Raw genomic sequence first — 21,424 nt, 5'->3', positions numbered from 1 at the left:
TGAAGAATTGGGAGTTGCAGCGATTGTACTGCCAACAGGGCAGCGGTGGATGCAGATGTCGATGTTAGATGTACATATTAATGCCTGAAATCACCTGGGAAAAGCGAGCAGGCGAAAATGCTCCCTATCTCTTATTTTATCTTGAAAAAAAATTGTCTTGAAAAGGATTAGCTCCCACTTGCCAGTTCTAAGAGAAAGAGGGGAGATTTATGTTATTTGTGAACAAAGTGCGACAAGTGTCTGAATAGTTTGCTTAAATCATGCTGGATACAAGAGGTTGTGAGTTATGTGAATGCGATGCATGTGTGGAGGCTGCAGTTTAACCTAACATTCCAAAGCACACACCATAACATAAATCAGTGCTGAGGTTTGTAAATTATGGCCCGGATTCTCCGTCCAGCGATGCTGGAATCGGGAAACGCGATTGGGTGGGGAATCACGTGAGCTGAAAATTGTGGTGGGTGCTGGGCGCCTGACTGATGCCGTGCTCCGGCGCCTCGACAGTGGAGTCAATGCATTCTACTCCGCACGTACTGTAAACGGCGTTGGCATATCATTAACGAGCCCAACCCAGTATTCTCCGGGGCCTCTGTGATGCTCCGCCTTCACCAGGAGGATTTACCGCCGGCACGTTTCACTTGTGGTTTTAAAAATCAGGAAAAAGGCACCGTGGCTGCTGAGGGAGCGGGGAGGTAGGACATGTTCCCAGAGATGCAAACATGGGCTGCCAGGTTGCCGCTGGCATGGCTGTCTGAGGGGGGTGGGGGGGGGGGGGGGTTTGCCAGGGCTGGGGAGTAGTGGGGTGACCAGGGGTTGGACTAATCTTTTGGGGTGACTTCGCAACCTTGCGGTGTCCAGGCATGGACCGCCATTGCTGCGGCTTAAAGGTAGCCATTTTGGTGCGCACCCCACTGACCGCCCACCGTGGCCTTTGTTGTACCCTTGGAGTCACACCGGCCATATGGGTGCCCTCTCCCACCCTAACCCAACTCCTCCCTTCACCCCACCCCACCAACACTTACCCCACAACTGGATGCCACCTGCCGGCAGGGCATCACGAGACCCACACAAAGGCAACACCCGCAGTAACCACTAAAAGAGGGCGTCGGATGGGGGCTGCTGGATGTACCACTGGCATGGGTAGCGCCAGCCTCCGGTAGCCCTGTCAGCAGGGATAGGTGCTGGGGCCAACGACCCCCGCGATGCACCAATGGTGCCAGGGGTACAGTGCGGAGGGCCGATTGCCAGGGGGAATGGCAGAGTTGTGGGGAAGGGAGAGGGGGACATGTGAGGGCAGGGGCTGCAGTGCAGGCCAGGGCCACCGTGTAGCCCAGTGGGCCTGGTTGGGCACGGAGGTACACACCATGCTAACATATCTGCCTTTCACACCCTGTACACAATGGACTTCAGAATCCAACCAGGAACGGCGGCCATCATCTTATCCGATGCAGCCCTGGGGATGCACTGAGGCTGTACGAGTAGGAGCTGCTCCGGTAGAAACCTGTGGCAACGGAGCCTGAAATGGAAAGTCCCGCTGTGTTATCTTCGACGAACAGCCACAAAACTACAAATAAGCACACCATTTTCTAATGTAATTTGCTCCTCCGAATGGCTTCAAAAGTATTTAATTATTTTTGTGCACAGTCTGAATAATCCATGGCCTGCAGATGACCCAGTTGCCACTTCCAGATTTTTTGATCAATTTTGCATAAGAGAGATCTGGACCAGGAGTTGTATCCATTGCTGTTCTTTTAAAGATGACATATTTTCATGAAGTTACGACGTAAAAGGCAGTTCAATAAAGGATGGTTACCGTAAAACAGAAGCGGCGGAATTCTCTGTTCCTGAGGCTAAGTGCCGGTGCCAGCGGAGAATCCGCGGGTGATTCACAATGGGAAAATTGGCGCAAACTCCTCACCGATTCCAGTACCGGTGAGGGGCTAGCACCGGTGCTGCGTGGAACACCCACGGATCGCGCGGAAAACGACCGGAGAATCGGTAGGCCCTGGGTCGCGCATGCGCAGGGCTGACGAGCTGCACCGGGTCGAGCTGGAAAACATGGCTCCGGCCTTGCTGGAACCCTAACCCGCCCACCCCGACCCCACTCCCACCCCCTGGCCAACCCCCACCACTCCCCCCAATCCTAGCAGCAGTCCCGGCCAGTGGCACGGATCCCGGACGAGTGTGGAGGTGCGGGACACTGTCCATAGCCAGCACACCAGGGGCGAAATTCTCCCCCAACGGCGCGATGTCCGCCGACTGGCGCCAAAAACGGCGCCAATCAGACAGGCATCGCGCCGGCCAAAAGGTGCGGAATGCTCCGCATCTTTGGGGGCCGAGCTCCAACATTGAGGGGCTAGGCCGGCGCCGGAGGGATTTCCGCCCCGCCAGCTGGCGGAAATGGCGTTTGTTGCCCCGCCAGCTGGTGGAAATGGCGTTTGGTGCCCCGCCAGCTGGCGCGGAAATGCGGCGCATGCGCGGGAGCGTCTGCGGCCGCCGACAGTTTCCTGCGCATGCGCAGTGGGGAGAGTCACTTCCTCCTCCGCCATGGTGGAGACCGCGGTGGGCCCCGATCGCGGGCCAGGCCACCGTGGGGGCACCCCCCGGGGTCAGATCGCCCCACGCGCCCCCCCAGGACCCCGGAGCCCGCCCACGCCGCCTAGTCCCGCCGGTAAATACCAGCTTTGATTTACGCCGGCGGGACAGGCAATTTCTGGGCGGGACTTCGGCCCATCCGGGCCGGAGAATTGAGCGGGGGGTCCCGCCAACCGGCGCGGCCCGGTTCCCGCCCCTGCCCAATCTCCGGTACCGGAGACTTCGGCGGGGGCGGGGGCGGGATTCACGGCGGCCAACGGCCATTCTCCGACCCGGCGGGGGGTCGGAGAATGACGCCCCAGGTTCCCAACCGCTGGGACCACACGTGGCCCGCGCCTTTGGGAACTTGGTCCATCGGAGGTGGAGCATCGCGGCAGGGTCGGCTGGTGATGCGCCAACGGCCTTGCGACTGCACGCGGCGCATGTCCGGATGATGCCGATTGGGAGGGGTTGGAGCATTAGACCGGCACCTGCCCCAAATCTGGCGTTGGAAGGCATTCACCGGCTGATCCCAATTTCAGTGTCGGGCTAAGGAAAATCCCACCCAAATTATTTCCCCAGTGACTAAACAATTTGTTAGCTTGTCTGAGCAATCAGAAAACTCATCTCACTCAGGGCCATAACTTGCTGTAAGAGTGAATGAAATGGCATCTGTTGTTAGCTATGCTTACTCCAGCGCAGTCAGTGACAAAGCCATGGTGTTGACGTTAGAAGTACATTAATTCCTTGTGTTAAACGATAAAAAGTAATCCAAATCTTGAAGCTTGTCACCAAACTGATGACCTTCGTATCCCCAGCTTTACAAATATCAGAATTTTCCAAGACAATGGACTATAATTTGCTCTCAAATTAACCATGATGTTAATGGTGTCACCACGATTTATGTGCAGGTGCGACACCAACTTCAGCCAAGGGAAGTTTACTTTCAAAGTGGAGATCCAAAAAGTAGAAATCCATACTCCAGTTTTAAAATCTTTTACATGGTACGAATCTGGCAGTACGGGATGATAATGGGGTAGCAAAATCAAAGACCCCTCCCACCCAGGTTATTCTCTCTTCCAACATCTTCCATCAGGCAGGAGATACAAAAGTCACATTAACAGGTTCAAAAGCAGCTTCTTCCCCGCTGTTAAAATACTCCTGAATGGCCCTCATGGACTGAACTGATCTCCACGCATCTTCTCTACTGAGTAGTACTACACTCTATGCTCACCCGATGTCTGAACCTATGTATTTACATTGTATATTTCTGTATGTCCTATGTTTTTTCATGTGTGGAATGATCTGTCTGGACTGTAAGCAGAACAATACCGTTCACTGTACCTCATTGCACGTGACGATAAATCAAATTCAATCCAAATAATGTAAGGGAACGAGGGCCTTTGGGTCGTGAGTGACAGGACAAGGCAAATGTTTAACTGTGTGACCAATCAAATTTAAGGAATATGAAATTAACAACAAAACCACTGAAAAAGAAGTGGAAATTAGCGTGGATGAATAAAATATTAAATCAGGTATAAAAAGAGAATTGAGGAGAGGGAAAGAAAGATTGAATTCAAAGAGAGAACAAAGAAACAAAGGAATAGTTGAAAAGCTAATTTTAATCTCCAAATAATTAGAACTTGAAAGAATGAGACTTCACAGTTATAAAAATAAATTTCAGTACTGGAGAAGCTGTTTGTCAGTAATTAACACATATTGTTCAAAGGATCCTCAGACTGAAATGGTCAAGAAGTGACTTTTTATGGCGGGTTATTTCATTTATACCTTGCACTTACAACTTCACATCATTCAGTGCATTTCAATGGTGGGCTGGACAGTGAGATGCCGTTTTCATGAACTTTAATGGTAGAGTGATACGTCATGGGCAGCAGTTTTTTGATTTCTACATTTGACACGAAACATCCCTTGGCTAAAGTTGCTGTCGCATTTGCGTTAACATTGTGAATAATTTGAGAGCACTGTCTTGGAAAACTCTTTGATATTTGTCTGTGAAGTTAGGGCATAAAGGTCAACAGCTTTGTGAGAAGCTTCAAGCTTTAGATGGTTTTCTTTCAGTTAACACAAGGGATTATTGTAGTTCGAAAGTCACCACCATAGTTTTGTGAGTATTCTTTCTGACTTTAGCGGTCCTAGTTTCATCCATTGCTGTGCACTCACCTAGGAAATGTAGCTGCAAGAATTCAAATTTCGAAATCATTTCTTCAATCAAAAATCACAGGAAACACAAAACACCCAAGAAACTGTGTAGTTTGTCCAGAGGGAAGTCATTGAGGCAGAAAGTGTCCAGAAAAAACAAACTTAAAACCTAGAATTGTGAGCAATTAGCCAATTCAGCTCAATCAATATGGCCTGCTGAAGTATGGTAACACAACCTAATTATTTTAATGTTATATGAAGATAAATTGCAGATTGTACAAAGTGAATTTAATCAGAATTATTAATCTGTACAACTATATTAAAGCAGGTTAACAATCTACACAAGGTTTTGTTTAATCTAGTTTCAATTTGATCTACTATTAGAGAGATTGAAGTAATATATACTCAAGTACACCATAAAAACAAGCATACAGATACCGCAAGCAGTTAAGCATGCAAATGGTATATCGGTCTTCATTGCAAGAGGATTTGATTGGGAGAAAGGGGGCGTGATCTAATGACCTCGTCGCGCCCGACTCAGGATGCGATGAGACAGGTAAATCTCGCGAGAGGCCTCCTGGCAGTGCCACCTGGGAAACCTCACAGTGCCACCTGGGTGCCACTTGACAGTGCCAGGGCGCCCAGGTGGCATCTTTCCCGTGGCAGCAATCGGTCCTGGGGTGCATTGCCCTTATGTGGTGGAGTGCAGGGTGGCTCGAGGACCCCCTAATTGGTAAGTTGGGCGTGGGTGGAGGGGGGTTCCGGAGATTGCGGTGAGGAGTCCAGAGATTGGGGTGCCATTTTTATATGGCACTTCGATCTCTTCCTCCACTAGCAAGCTGAGCTCGTTAGTGCAGGAAATGAGCCTAAGGGCAGCCTCGACGAGGCCCCAAAATGAAGCAGTGGCCCGTTTAATAGCGGGGTCATTCTTGGCGCTGCAAGCACCAGGAATCACCCTCCGTAATGTGCCCAAAACGGGAGTCTGTTTAATTTCCATTAAATATCACGTAGGATGTCTAACTACAGCTCTAAATTGCCTTGGTGAGACCACACCTGGAGTATTGTATGTAATTTTGGTCCCCTTATTTAAGAAAGGATACAGGGCAGAATGCAACCAAAAATGTTCAGTGTCATTTTGGGCGGGTTTGGCGGGTTGTTTATCGCCAGCATTTTGGGTGAGATCCACACCGCTTTTCAACCACAGTTAGGGAACGACCAACCAGCCATGTCCCATGAACCCAGAGCAGGATGCAGCCATATATCCCAGGAAAGGCCTCCTCTGGGATTCCTGGCCGCCGTTAAGCCTCACAAGGTCCAATACGATCTCGCGAGAAGTCGCAATCTGTGGGCGGGATCCAATACTCCATGGGGTGCCATCAATCGCTCCCAATCCCATTAGATTCACAACTAAATACATGAAACATTTTAAAAATTATTGATAACAAATATAAGCCAGAATGTTACAGCTGAACCATCAGAAACAATGGGCTGGATTCTCTGATTGTGAAGCTATGTCCCCCTCGTCGGCGTGGGAACGGTGACGTTTTAAGCCCGAACATTCGGCACAAACTGGCCACCGATCCTCCGTTTGGCTGGGGGTTAGCAGCCGAGCAGCGTAGAGCACCCGGCCCCAGCTGCCGATAAGGCCCGAAGAATTGCCAGGCGACTTGGCCGCGCATGCGTAAGGCAGCGATCTGCAGCAGCCTCGCCGTGCAACATGGCGCCAGCTGCATGCGGACCCGGCCTGCGAAATAGTGCCCTTTGGCTGGCTCACGAGCCCCGGGCCATCCCCCAACAGTGCCCCCAGCCCCTGACAAACTCCCCCCTGCCCGTCGATTGGCTCTCCCCTGACTGTGGCGCCGCTGAACTGAGTCCGCAGCTGCCACGCTGAATTCCCGACGGGTGACACCATGAGAGCCCACACCGGTGGAGGAGCATCGGTGGGTAGGCCTTCGATACGGCACGCGGCGTACTCTGCGAGTGTGCCGCTTTGTAGGGGGCGGTGCATCGCGAAAGCGGCACCACCCCCGATTTGGTCGGAATCAGGTATTCGCCTAACGATCGCCGAATGCGATTTTGGGGTCGGCAACCGGAGAAACCCGCCCCATGTTTATAAAGGAAAGTGATAGTAAATATACAATCATAGTGAGAACTTGACCTGTGCTTCAGAACCAGCCTTGCTCCTGGCCAAGCTGTTCCAGTATAGCTACAACACTGACAATATGGAAAATTGGTTTGGTATGTCTTGTCTACAAAACAGAACAAATCCAATCCGGCCAATTACTTTCCCATCAGATTATCAGAAAATTGATGGAAGGTGTCATCAACACTGCTGATCAAGTGGCACTTTGACAAGAATAACCTGTTCACCGAAGCCCGTTTGGGTTCTGCCAGGACCACTTAGGTCCTGCGGTCCAAATATGGACTAAGGAGCTGACCTCTGGACATGACGTGAGTTTGACTGCCCTTGTCATCAGGGTAGGATTTGGCCAAGTGTGGTATCAAAGAGATCTGACAAAGCTTGAGTCAATGCGAATCAGGGAGAAAACTGTCTACAGATTGGAATCATACTGAACACAAAGGAGGATGGATGTGGTTGATGGAGGACAATCATCTCACCCCAGGAAATTGCTGCAGGAGTGCAGGAGTTCCTCAGGTTAGTACCCTAGGCTCAACCATTTACAGCTGCTTCATCAATGATCTTCCCTCCATTATAAAGTCCGAAGTGGGGATATCGCTGAACAGTGTTCAGTGCCATTTGTAACTCCTCAGATACTGAAGCTGTCATGTCCATATACAACAATAAGAAGTCTTAAAACACCACGTTAAAGTCCAACTGGTTTGTTTGGAATCACTAGCTTTCAGAGCGCTGCTCCTTCATCAGGTGAGCTGCCCTCAGAAAGCTCATGATTCCAAACAAACCAGTTGACTTTCACCTGGTGTTGTAAGACTTCTTATTGTGCCCACCCCAGTCCAACGTCAGCATCTCCACATCATATACAACAAGTCATGGACAATATTCCAGCTTGGGCTAATAAGTGACAAGTAATATTCATACCACATAAGTGCCAGGCAGTGACCATCTCCAACAAGAGAGAATCCAACCATCTTCCTTTGACATTCAATGACTTACCATCGCTGAATGCCCCATCATCAACATTTTGGGGATTACCATTAACCATAAACTTAACTGGACTTACCACACAAAAATATTGTGGCTGCCAAGTGCAGGTCAGAGCTTTGGAACTCGGTAGTGATTGATCCACCGCCTGACTCCATAAAGCCTGTCCAACATCTATGCAGCACAAGACAGGCGTGTAATGGAATACTCCCACTCTAGTGTAATGGAATACTCCCCACTCTAGTGTAATGGAATACTCCCCACTCTAGTGTAATGGAATACTCCCCATTCTCCTGGATGGGCGTGACGCCAACGCCACTCAAGAAGCTTGGCACAGTGCAGCACAAAGCTTGATTGGTAGCCCATCTACCATTTTGAACACTCATTCCCACTACCATCGGCACATAGTGCCCGCAGTGTGTACCGTGTATAAGATACACTGCAGCACACCCAAGACTGCTTCAAAAACACTTCCAAACCTATGTGACCTTTACCCTCATAAGGGAAAGGGCAGCAGGCAAATGGGAACTGCACCACCTGCAAGTTCCTTTCCAAGCCACACACAGTCTGGATTTTATGCACCCCTTCCGGTAGGTATGAAAGTGGGGGAGGCTCGTAACATCTATCAAGCAGTCTTCCCACCGCCTATCCCCCACCCACAACCTGTCTGAAATTATATGTGGGCAGGTGTCGTTGGACGGTCAGCCGACCCTTGGGCTTATTAAGACCCTTAAGTGGCTAACCAATGGCCACTTAAAGGCCTTACCCGTTGCTGGTTATTTATTCATGGCAGAGGGAGGCTGACATCATAGCGCGGGGACTGGTCTCATGCAAATGGTGGGTGGGGGGGACACTCCTCCTTTGCATGCACCCCCTTAAGATCATGTATGCCCTTCATCCTCCTCCCTGGTTTCCGAAGAAAGGCCTCCTGGACTCACCTCTTGAAAAAAAATGAAAATCGCTTATTGTCACAAGTAGGCTTCAAATGAAGTTACTGTGAAAAGTCCCTAGTCGCCACATTCCGGCGCCTGTTCGGGGAGGCTGGTACAGGAATTGAACCGTGCTGCTGGCCTGCCTTGGTCTGCTTTAAAAGCCATCGATTTAGCCCAGTGTGCTAAACCAGCCCCTCGTCAGCATTATGGGCTCCTCTTCATTGGGACTAGGTGTAGTCCCTGCAGGGCTGTTGCTTCTGCTGGGCGCTGCTGGGGCTACAGAGCTGCCAGCCATTTGATTGACTGACAGCTCTAAAGGGGAACTTCCTCTTGAGAAAGGGATGGAAGTCTTGCCTTGAAGCAATTAATGTTACTCCCACATTTAATCGATGTTGGGCAGCAATGAGGATCATGGGCGAGCTCAGCACCAACCTTTTAGCCAGTAGGGGCAGGGAGAATGGTGCCCCAGAAAATCCAATCCACCATCTTGAATTAGAAGTATCTAGCCGTTCATTGTTGCTGGATCAAAATCCCGGAACTTCCTCCCCAATGGCACAAATGATTTTCTTACACCAGATGGCTCAAGATGGTGGCTCATCACCACCTCCTCATGGACAATTATGGAGGAGCAACAAATGCTGACCTTGCCAACAATGCTCACATCAGGAGAGAACAGAAAATAAAAACATAATTAGAACTGTGCACTGGGAGCTAGATGATTCTTGGCGATTAACACAATTCCCTTTAACCCTGGGGGCTGAGGTTCAGTTGAGCTGAGACTGCTGGAAGGGATACTCCTCCTTGAGGTCATGTAAAAGAGTTGGCAATCTTAAACCATATTTTTCTGTGATTACTTGCATTGAGCAAAACTGTATGTAAATTGTACTTTGGATTACAGTGCCAGATTATCACTGTTGACAAAAACAAAAACAAAATCAGATTTTCAGCTGTTCACAGATGCATCAAGCCAATGGGATTTGTATTGTTTCGAACAGGTAGCATATTCATCACATTTCCTCTGGAGCAGAGGCAGCAGTTTGACTGGTAAAGAATGTGTTTGCTTGGATGGCAGGTTCAATCTGATGTTCATATACAGTCCTGACTATTGAGTTTGGCCACCGTTTCTTACGAAGCAAAGTGCATCTCTGTCCACTATGGAGGATACCTTTGAATGGCGAAAAGGCATACCTTCTCATATCCACCGCATGCAGAAGGATAGGTGTTTTCACGCAGGGAATCTGATGATGCACTTCTAAACCGTGGCCAGTTTAGCTCAGTTGGCTGGATAGCTCGTTTGTGATGTAGAGCAAAGCCAACAGTGCAGGTTCAATTCCTGTACCAGCTGATGTTGTTCATGAAGACCCTGCCTTCTTAAATTTCTCCCTCACCTGAGGTGTGGTGATCCTCAGGTTAAATCAGTCAGCTCTCCCCCTCAAAGGGGAAAGCAGCTAATGGTCATCCGGGACTGTGGTGGCTTTACAGCTTCTGCACCATTTGCTTCATTCATGCTCCGCATTGGGTTTGCTTGGCACTTGTTCCAGTTACTCCATACAGTGCTGGCAAATATTTGAATCCAGTTTCAATCTACTGAAGACTAATTTCATTTGCAGCCTATTCCCTTTTGAGTGAGCAGATTTTTAAACATTTGAGCTGGAGCCACATTTTCCACATGTGTTAGGCGAGCTGTTGCTGCAAAATTTGGGTTGGTGTAGGTATGTTAATTATTCAAAAAAATTGACCTTGAAAGATACAGTGCAGTTACCTCCGTGAGCTGTAGGCTAGCTTTGCACTCGCTGGAAAACATTCCTGTGACAAACGTTGCTGTGAGTTGATAAAACCTGGGGCTGTCATGTTTTAGATTTTGTGCAGTTCGTATGTAAATCTGTGCACTGTCATTGCATTTTTGACTGGTCATTGTAAGCTCTTGTAAGTTTCTGCAGAAAATAATTCACTTTCAGCACCTACTGATGTCTCATCCTTTTTTGTTTGGCTTTTGCAGCATGTCCCTGGAGTAGAGGTGCACAGGCAATATTACTTAAATATTACATGGGGCAGAATGAAAGAAGTTCCACACATGGAAAAAAACATTTTGCTTTTGTTCATTATAAAATATGCTTTTCAGGTAAGAAAATATATATTATTGAACTCAAAAAGAATCTTTACTGTATTAAAATGATAGTAGTATGTAGCAAGTGGAATTAACTTTTTTTCATAATATTTGTTTAATCGTAAAATTCCTCTTTATTGGTTATTTATGTTTTCCATTATACTGTTGTATATTTGTAGGGGATATACAAGTCTGAAAAATATCTATTCATGATGATTACTCATACTTAAACATTCCAATATGTAACACAAACACTGGTTAAATGTAACAATTACTGGTAATTAACAATATAATGGAGACACAAACATTTTTAAAAATGTACGGGATTGGAACCCAACCCTTCATTGCTTGCAGAAAGTACTAGAAATAGATTGTGGAGAAAAAAATTGCAGAATCACAGCATTGAAAACCTATCTAATGGTTATCTGCAAACTATGGTGCGATCAGACAGATTAAAGAAAAACAGTAAGTTATTGCTCTCTAGTATTAAATAACAAGGGAGGAGTTTTGCTTTCGAAGCTTATTTATCATAAAGCAAATATGTTGACTTAAGTCTGATTAAATATAAAATAAATGTGCGCTGACTGTATTTGGGAAGCTGGGTGCAAGTTGTGCTCGAAATTGAATAGTTTTTCCAAAGTAAAGTTGTGCTGCAAGTTTCTGTTCAAACTAATTTGTATAATCACAAACTTAGTCCTCTGCTAACTGGCGTAAATTGGAGAATGCAACAGAATCTAATATTTCCATTAAAACATTCATTGATACATTTGGACTGAGTTTTAGTAAAGTACAACTGAAAATGGGTTTATCACAAAATGTCAGCATTTTAAATAGAGTGTCTGCACCACCACTTGAGTTACCTGATTTTGAATAACTTAAAATGGCTCAAAGAATTCCACACTGTATAATTTACTAGCTTTATTGGTGTACACCTGTCAACCTCCGAGTGAATTAAACCTCTAAAATGTGCCTATTAATGCCGGGGCGGCTAAATAAAAGCTCAGTTTGAAGAGCCTCCTTGAACTGGGACAATTGGCAGAAACTGGTTATGCTCATTATTTTGATCGAAGGCTATTTTTGTGGGTGGAGCTGGATCATAAGGCAATGTTTATTAAATCAGCGTGGAAGATTGCAGAAACCACTATTCATGTTTTATGTAACTTGGTTTAACATTCGGCTTCCTTTTGCACTGGACTTGGCTAACTTCAGCAGAGGAAGAAGTCTTACAACACCAGGTTAAAGTCCAACAGGTCTGTTTTGAATCACTAGCTTTCAGAGCACTGCTCCTTCCTCAGATTCACCCGAGGAAGGAGCAGTGCTCCGAAAGCTAGTGATTTGAAACAAACCTGTTGGACTTTAACCTGGTGTTGTAAGACTTCACCCCAGTCCAACGCCGGCATCTCCACATCATAACTTCAGCAGGTGTGTGTTGACAAAACCAATGCAATTTAGCAGCAACTCTAGGTTAAAACTTCTTTTTGTATCAAAAGCAGTTTGAATATGCATCAGAAGTGAAACATTGCTGTCGCCTTTCTGCACTAAAACCAAAAGGACACTAATTGACGTTTTTAATTATTTCATGAATCAAAGTCAGCATTATTTTATTAAACTGCAGTCCTTTTGGAGATGACTGGAATTGTTACAAATCCACATTAAACTATAAATATAACTGCAGGGTATGCAACTGCACTAGAAAATGCCTCTTACTGAAACAGAAATTGCCAACAACAACACCTCCTCCACAATAGTCCTCAATACCGGCGCCCCGCAAGGCTGCGTACTTAGCCCCCTACTCTACTCCCTGTACACACACGACTGCGTGGCAAAACTTGGTTCCAACTCCATCTACAAGCTTGCTGACGATACGACCATAGTGGGCCGGATCTCGAATAACGATGAGTCCGAATACAGGAGGGAGATAGAGAACCTAGTGGAGTGGTGTAGCGACAACAATCTCTCCCTCAATGCCAGCAAAACTAAAGAGCTGGTAATTGACTTCAGGAAGCAAAGTACTGTACACACCCCTGTCAGCATCAACGGGGCTGAGGTGGAGATGGTTAGCAGCTTCAAATTCCTCGAGGTGCACATCTCCAAAAATCTGTCCTGGTTCACCCACGTCGATGCTACCACTAAGAAAGCACAACAGCGCCTATACTTCCTCAGGAAACTAAGGGAATTCGGCATGTCCACATTGACTCTTACCAACTTTTACAGATGTACCATAGAAAGCATCTTATCAGGCTGCATCACAGCCAGGTATGGCAACTGCTCGGCCCAGGACCGCAAGAAACTTCAGAGAGTCGTGAACACCACCCAGTCCATCACACGAACCTGCCTCCCATCCATTGACTCCATCTACACCTCCCGCTGCCTGGGGAAAGTGGGCAGTATAATCAAAGATCCCTCCCACCCGGCTTACTCTTCCAACTTCTTCCATTGGGCAGGAGATACAGAAGTCTGAGAACACGCACGAACAGACTCAAAAACAGCTTCTTCCCCACTGTCACCAGACTCCTAAATGGCCCTCTTATGGACTGATTTCATTAACACTACACCCTGTATGCTTCATCCGATGCCAGTGCTTATGTAGTTACATTGTATATGTTGTGTTGCCCTATTATGTATTTTCTTTTATTCCCTTTTCTTCTCATGTACTTAATGATCTGTTGAGCTGCTCGCAGAAAAATACTTTTCACTGTACCTCGGTACACGTGACAATAAACAAATCCAATCCAATCCATTGACGTACCTCAAATATTAAACAAATATTAATGGGCCAGACCAGCAGTAAGGAGGGGCTGACTTTTAATGGACTGCAGGGCAAGGGCTCCACTGGGGGCTAAGCATAGAAAGCATAGAAAATAATTTGGCCCTTTGAGCTTACTCTGCCCTTCATTATGATCATGGCTGATCATCCAACTCAAAAGCCTAATCCCGCTTTCCCCCCATATCCTTTGACCCCCTTCGCCCTAAGTGCTATATCTAACTGCTTCTTGAAACCATACAATGTTTTGGACTCAACTACTTCCTGTGGTAACGAATTCCACAGGCTCACCACTCTCTGGGTGAAGAAATTTCTCCTCATCTCTGTTCTGGTGATATGGAAGCACACTACATAGACGAGAGGCCCATGATAGCAACATCATTGAGTATCATAGTATCATAGAATTTACAGTGCAGAAGGAGGCCATTCAGCCCATCGAGTCGGCACCGGCCCTTGGAAAGAGCACCCTACTTAAGCCCACCCCCCCACCCTATCTCTGTAAACCAGCAACCCCACCTAACCCCTTTGGACACGAAGGGCAATTTAGCGTGGCCAATCCACCTAACCTACACATCTTTTGACTGTGGGAGGAAACCGGAGCACCCGGAGGAAACCCATGCACACACGGGGAGAATGTGCAGACTCCGCGCAGGCAGTGACCCAAGCCGGAATCGAACCTGGGACACTGGAGCTGTGAAGCAACTGTGCTAACCACTGTGCTACCGTGCTGTCCTGTGTGATAAGTGAGGGGACGGGCCATGGTATCAAACCTGACTGGCAGCAACACAGCTCAACATAAAAAGGAGTCATACACAAGAGGGGCTGTGAAATGGGCGTGATTCTAATTACATTTGTGAATATTAGGCACATGTTTGAACATCTGCGTCACTGCTGGGCTCTTAAATTTTTTGAACTTGGCTAACCGTATCGATTGGGTGCATTCACCGCTGAAGTGGAGGCAGCCTGCTGACTGCTACCCCCTGTTGTTTGTGATGACTTTGGCAGGGGTCTTTTGGAGGGCTCAGACCTGGAGGGCCCCAGCTAGCTTTGGGTGTCCTGCTGTGGGGCAGGTGCACCCTCCTCAGCCATTGGAACTGGAAGTGATGGGTCACAGGGAGGGGGAATTGGGATGGGTTCGGCACTCCCGACGTCAGGGTGGGTGACCCAGTGGTGCTGCCCCCCCCCCCTCCCCCCCACACCGCCCCACCATGGGTGCCCGAGTGCCTCTGGCTGACTCCTTGAGAAGATGGGGCGACTGGAGTCCAGGTATCTTGTTCCCCTCTCACGTAACCAGTGATGGATGCCACCAGTGGCTACAGCAATGGGGCAGTGAAGGACTGATATCCTGGACCAAAGTCTCCATGGCAGCTTCCATCCTCCCAGCGCTGACCTCGGTGTGTTGGCATGCCAGTGCTACCATCTCAGACTGAAGGCGGATGAATCCCTTCATTGTCCATTGCAATCTGAGAATTGCAGGTCAAAATCCTTCCTCATATTCTCAAGGTTGTTCCTGCAGGTTCAGCAATTCATTCAGGACCGAGTTGGGAGGCTTGTCATCTGGTTCAGACTCTGCACATTCTTGGCCTCCAAATACTCGCGACCTCAGATTTCCTGCCTCTGTCTGCTGTGGCCCAGATCGTGCTCTGTGCTCACCAGATTGTTACTCTGAGGCTGCTCGAGATGTCGGTCTGACCGAGATGTGTGTATCTGCGCTGCTGGAGGGTGTCGGCGGCACTGTGACAGGTCTTCAACGGTGCTGTCCTCAGTTTCTCATCTGAGGTGTCGTCGGGGTTCGAGCTAAGGGCCTGGCTGGTTGGGGGCCTCGGGCGCTTGGCAGAGGTGTCTACCAAAGAAAGTGCATGACAGACACTCTATAACAGGACAATACATTCATGGTATGGTTGCCTGAGGGATGAGCTGATGCAAGATCCTCACGTGGGTGCGTACCGCCTACCAGATCATTGCTGCAGGCCCGGTTACATATCCTCTCTGGCCAGCTCCATGGCTCTGTTCTTAAAGGCAGTGAGGGCCTTGGGTTCTGGCATTCCACCCCCAGTCTTGGGTTCTGGCAATCCACTCCCAGTCTGGGATTGTCTGCGAGCCTGTCCTGCAAAAGACAGATGGAAAGTGTGAGCAGGATAAATGCCAGGGCAGATGATAAGGATGCCAGGCATGTACGGGTGATGTGTGAGTGGAGCCATGGAAGAGATGGGGATGTAAACTCCACAGGAAATGAGCCTAGATGGAGATGTGAAGGTGTGTGTCTGAGGGAGTGAGCCTGAGGTGTGGTGATCCCCAGGTTAAATCACCACCAGTCAGCTCTCCCTCTCAAAGAGGAAAGTGGCCTATGGTCATCTGGGACTATGGCGACTTTACCTTACCTTATCCTGTTGGCACAGGTGGGATCATTCATCCTCTTTCTGCACTGGGTGGCCGGTCTCTGTGCTGACCACCGCCTGCCAAACTGGAGCAGTGAGGAACTTCTCGCGCCATGATAGGGGTAGAGGACATCGCCGCAGGCCTTTGTCCACAGCCAGCAAGAGTTCCAATGAGGCGTCATTGAATATTGGAGCTGCATGTTCCTGCCTGTCGGGAGCCATGTCTTCCGTGGAGAAATCCTGGGCTGCAGGCAATAAAAAGGCTGTGCATGGCTGCTGTTTAAATGTGGAGCCTGGAGTGAGGAAGTGGTGTGGAAGGTGAATCGCTGAAGCCACCTGCCCGTGATCTGACAAGTTTCCCGTGCGTGCATTACTAATGTGACGGGAAACAGACGATGCGGTGCGAAAACCCGGCATTGTGGCTGGCGGGTAAAACGGCGTTTTCATCCCTGCCACCTCACTTAGGGCAATGAGGGAAAATTCCCGCTCTTAGTTGTCAGAAAAACAGGTCTGGAGAAGGGAGGGATCAAGAGAAATTTGAGTAAATCAGTTGTGTTAGTGTTGTTTGCTTGTCATTTTTTGGTGTGGATATTAGTTACTAGTCGCATGTACTGAGTTTGAAATATATTGTTTTCTTTTTATAATCAGTTTCCTCAAAATGTTTTAGAAAGTAACCACAGTGCTGTTCAAAAAATCAAACTTCACGAAGCACATTTCTTCTTGGATTGTAGATATAATGCAATTGAGTTTCCTAAAATGGAGAGAAATGATCAAATTTGCTGCCAAATTAAGTCATTCAAAAAGGGCCACTATAGTTAGCAAGCTTAAGTGGCGGACTGTCCTGGAATTGTCAACTTTGGGCCTCAGCCTCAGCTCAATAGTAGTATTCCTGAGTCAGAGGCTTGGAGGTTCAAATGCCAGTTGAGAGCATATTTATGCCTCACTCAGGACCACTAAGACATTGCCTGGTCATTTATCTCATTGCTGTTTGTGGGACCCAGCCTGGTAAAAATTGACTTCTGTATTTTCCTACATTACAAGTGGTTGTGCACTTCAACAGTTCTTCATTTGTCTCAGTGCTTTGCAGCATCCTAAGGCTGTGAAAGGTACTGTATAGGCGCAAGATTTTTATTTTTTTATCGTGAAGGAAACTACTTAACAACCGAAATGTTGTGATGCTGGCTGGATAATATTCTTTATAAAACTGTGCCATCATAACATTTGATGTATAAGAAACAGGTTTAGACCATTTGGCCCATCGAACCTGCTCCACCATTAAATAACATCACAGTTCATCTGTGGCTTTAATTCCACTTGCCTGCCTCTTGTCAATCAAAAATCTGTTTAACTCGGCTCAGACTCTATTGCTGCCTGTGGAAATTTCTCCTCAACTTCACCTTTTAATCTGTGCTCCCTTGTTGTAGATAGTCTCAGAAGAGGAAACAATGGCCGGATTCTCCGTTCCCCGACGCCAATTTCGAATTGGTGATCGGGCAGAGAATCCATTTTTACGCCGAAATCGGGGGTGGCGCCTGTTTGACGCAGGTTTTGTATGCTCCGCCCCCCCGAAACAGCGTCATTGCGGTGCACGCCACACGCCGTTGGAGCGGCCTCAGCGCATCACCTGAAGGCCCTCCCACGATGCTCTGCCCCCAATGGGCCGAGTTCACGACGACGCAGTTCACTTCTGGTCTCAGCCGGGTCTAGCGTCGCTGCAACCGGGTGGGAGCTGTGCTGCTGGCCAGGGGGGCTTCCACAAGGGTTGTGGGGGGGGACTGATGGGGGGTGGCCAGGGGGTAGCCAGGGGAGAACTATCTGGCAGGTCGGGTCCGCGTGTGGCCGAGACCATGTTTTACGGCGCGACCGCTGCAGGTCATCACCGTCCGAATGGGCGGCCATGGACCCGGCCATTCTCCAGCTGTTTATTTTGTGAAGGCCGGGTGTTTTACACGGAACGGCTGCTATCCCCGCACTGGTCGCAGCATCTGTGAGGGGGCGCCACTGATTGTTTTCCACGTAAAACTCCACAGATCCACCGCACCTAGCCTCAGAATCGGAGAATCTGGCCCAACCTCTTAGAGATCCTGTCAATCCCCTCAGGATCTTTTTTGTTTCAGTAATATCACTTTTAATTCTTCTAAACTCCAATGTGTATAGGCCCCATCTGCTCAAGGTTTCCTGGTCAGGCAAGCTTTCTTCCCCAAGAATAAGCTTAGTGAACCATCCCTGAAGTGCTTCCAATGCCCTAAGTATGGAGACCAAAATTGTACACCGTATTCCAGGCGCGCTCTCACCCCGTACATTTCTAGCAACTCTTCCGTACTCTGATACTCTGATCCCATTTGCAATAAAAGCCAACATTCAATTTGCCTTCCTAATTATTTGTTATAATTGCACGCTAACCTTTTGTTTCATGTATAATGGCACTTATATAATAGCTGACTAATATATATTTTCCAGTTCACAGACTGTTTGGATTGCCAATTAGCCATGAACAGATCCGCAATTAAAGTTCTGATCGAGTGGAATCATTTTCCTTATGAAGTGCAAGCAGACTGTTACTTGATCACATATGGCACATTGTCTCCACTATTTTCCAGCTTTGTGGTGAGATCATAGCTAAATCTTGTCTTGTTAACCATTTTGATAGATTAAACAAGGGTGCACTTATTCACTGCAAAGTGCAACTCTTCAGATTTGGAGAGCCAGTTTAACGGGATTGAGATAAATTATTGATGATAAGACCTGAACACTGCATTGAATCATATATTAAGGCATATTTGAGAAATTCAGTCATTAAAATTGAAAGATAAATATAAATACTTCTAACATGCATTAATTTACCTTATTTTATATTGTAAGTGATCATGTGGAAAACCTGTATCAGCCTGAATGGAAAAAAATCATTAAGTAAGATCAAGTACTTTGTCGACAAAGTCGTAGAACTTTCAATATATTAAGGAGTATTCCAAAAATAGTTGGGGTGAAGTTAAGATATTGTTCCATACATGTTAAATAATCAAATAAAGTTATTTTGCAATGCATAATCTTGGACCTTGCTCGGGAAATAATAATCATTGTGCAGTTTTCCTTCCGCCATTCAGAGGTCAGCTGAAGGGTCAAGTATCATCCTCGATGACCTTCAGGAAAATATAAACTATTATTTTGCCATAAAATCAATGATAAATGGAAAAATCTTAGACAACAAGTCATTCAGTACACGTAAGTACTAGCTTGCTAAACATGCTAATACAAGTTGCAGTCAGGTAGTCATGTTGTGATGAAAAGAAGGAAAGCAGCAAAATATATTTTGTCTTTGAGTGTTTTACCGCTAGTACTAATGCAAATTTTATAATTTTAAGAATCTAAAATGAGGCTCATACAATGGCACTGTGGTTAGATTATTAAATCTCTTGTGGCATGGCAGTGGGAGAATAGAGGTTTGATTTTACTCCACTGATGAGTTTCTGAGGTTGGCTGTTTCTCTCCCATAGTTCTGGTAATAACTCAAAGCAATGTTGGTGGAACCTTGGAAGCTATTTTTCACCTGCAGGTTAAAAATTATTTGAAGATGGGGGAGGAATTACCAAAAGGACCACGAAAAGGCACTTAATATCTGACTATAAGGAAGGGTTGAAGGAGAAATTGCATTTAGCCCTTCCTTCCAGAGATCCAATCCCCCGTCTCGTATCTGAAGGAAGGATTCGCTGTGTCTTGAGCCCATGAAGATTTAACTGAACTCATACTTTGAGAGGTGATATTGGGGTTTAATCCTGTTGCAAAGTACGACGATTTAAACTGACACTCCGGAGCACTGGGGGAGTGCTACAATGTCAAAGGGCACCATACTTTGGATGAGAATTAAACAAAACACCACTTGCCTCTTGTTTTTCACACAAATGTTAAAACATTCCACAACACTTTTTTGGCAACAAGCTTGGAGTTTCACCCTGATATCCTGACCAGCAATCTGCCCTGAACCAACATCACTTGAAGCTGATTAATTGGTTTCCATCTCATTGTTGTTCAGAAACATTTAGGTTGCCTATTTAACAATGGTTACTGTACTTCAAAGTAGTTAGTTTAATGTAAACCGCTTTGAGAAGTTTCTGGAGCACCTGATCATGTTCTATTATAAATGCAGAACATTCTTTCATTTGTTAATGCGGTGTCATTTTTAAATTACAAAATAGAATGTTTTGTAATTCTGAATTCTGTAAGAGTTTCAGTGGTACACACAACAGTTCACAATGTTATTATATTGAAAACCAGAGGAGAAAAATGAAACAGAAACACAAATTACATATGGTTCAAGATTGTTTGGTGGTATAATTCTAAGTTGAGAAAAGTTAGAAAACACATTTTAAATTTGACATTTACCAATTATACGGTGAGAGAAATGTTAACATTTACTATTTCTGCCAGGTTTGCTTGAGGAAACTGCCATTAAAACAAATGTTTCAACAACTACTGCTTCATTTAATTGGAGTGAGTTTGGGACTGGAAAATATATTACCACGATCACCCTTAATTTCACTTCATACACCATGCCGCCAATTACAAATAATTACGTATGGAATCAATTAAAGCCTGGATCTCTGTATAACTTCTCTTTGGAATTCAAGCAACTATATCAAGCAGGGCTATCTTTGACACAAGTATTTTACATTATCGTGGAAACAGGTATGAACAAGTTATGCATATATAATCTAATTTTCTGCATTTGTAATGGGTTAATTGTTCTGAATATTTTGAAAACAGAACATTCTCTGAGAAATTTGCGAACTAAAAATTGAAGTGGTATATAAAACTCAACGCAGCACTTGTAATAAGAGTTTCACATGGGACCATTTGGAAAGTAAGCCTTCTGCATGGCTCTACACAAAAAAAAAGTTACTCCTTCTCAGGAATCATTAGAGGATTTTTTTCATGCAAACTTTCATCTCTAATCATTATAATGGCAGAATACTAATTTATATGAACAACAGATAATATATGGTTCATTCTAACCAATCAGTGTTTGGGTCACTATATGCTATTGATGTAAAGTTAAATTAAAAAATATCATATCCTCTTCTTATTTAATAGTAACCTATTCTTAGAGATAGACTGACAATACTTATGAACCCTTGGAGCAGCTTTTACTCTTTAGCTTTATTGATATTTTGTTAATTGGGCGATATTTCATTTAAATCATTTGGTAAAAAGGAACTTTTGTTTGCTGCTGAGATGTATGTTCATTAGGAGTTTTACTGTGCGAAAATTTCAGCTGGTGTGGCAAATTACATTTTCTTTTTGGTCAGACAGGATTCTCAACATGACCTTGTTTAAAAGTCACCAAAGTTACTGAGAAATCAATATGGCTAGACCAGTGTTCTTCAAACTTTT

The 21,424-nt window shown here is 46.2% G+C and overlaps 1 protein-coding gene across 1 annotated transcript in view; it reads left to right on the top strand.

Moving 5' to 3' along the window:
• The window catches only part of ptprq (protein tyrosine phosphatase receptor type Q), a 304,885-nt gene that overhangs the window by 576 nt on the left and 282,885 nt on the right, over nt 1-21,424 (top strand). Inside the window, exons 2-5 of the mRNA XM_072485165.1 lie at nt 10,787-10,909; nt 18,497-18,643; nt 19,141-19,258; nt 20,462-20,719. Of these exons, the coding sequence (XP_072341266.1) occupies nt 10,844-10,909; nt 18,497-18,643; nt 19,141-19,258; nt 20,462-20,719 (589 nt within the window). The 5' untranslated portion in view covers nt 10,787-10,843. The remainder of the gene's footprint in view (nt 1-10,786; nt 10,910-18,496; nt 18,644-19,140; nt 19,259-20,461; nt 20,720-21,424) is intronic.

Source organism: Scyliorhinus torazame, chromosome 19 (assembly GCF_047496885.1).
Source record: "Scyliorhinus torazame isolate Kashiwa2021f chromosome 19, sScyTor2.1, whole genome shotgun sequence".
Classification (NCBI taxonomy): Eukaryota; Metazoa; Chordata; class Chondrichthyes; order Carcharhiniformes; family Scyliorhinidae; genus Scyliorhinus; species Scyliorhinus torazame.
Note: the sequence above shows the minus strand (reverse complement) of the source record. Positions and strands in the feature narration are given on the sequence as shown.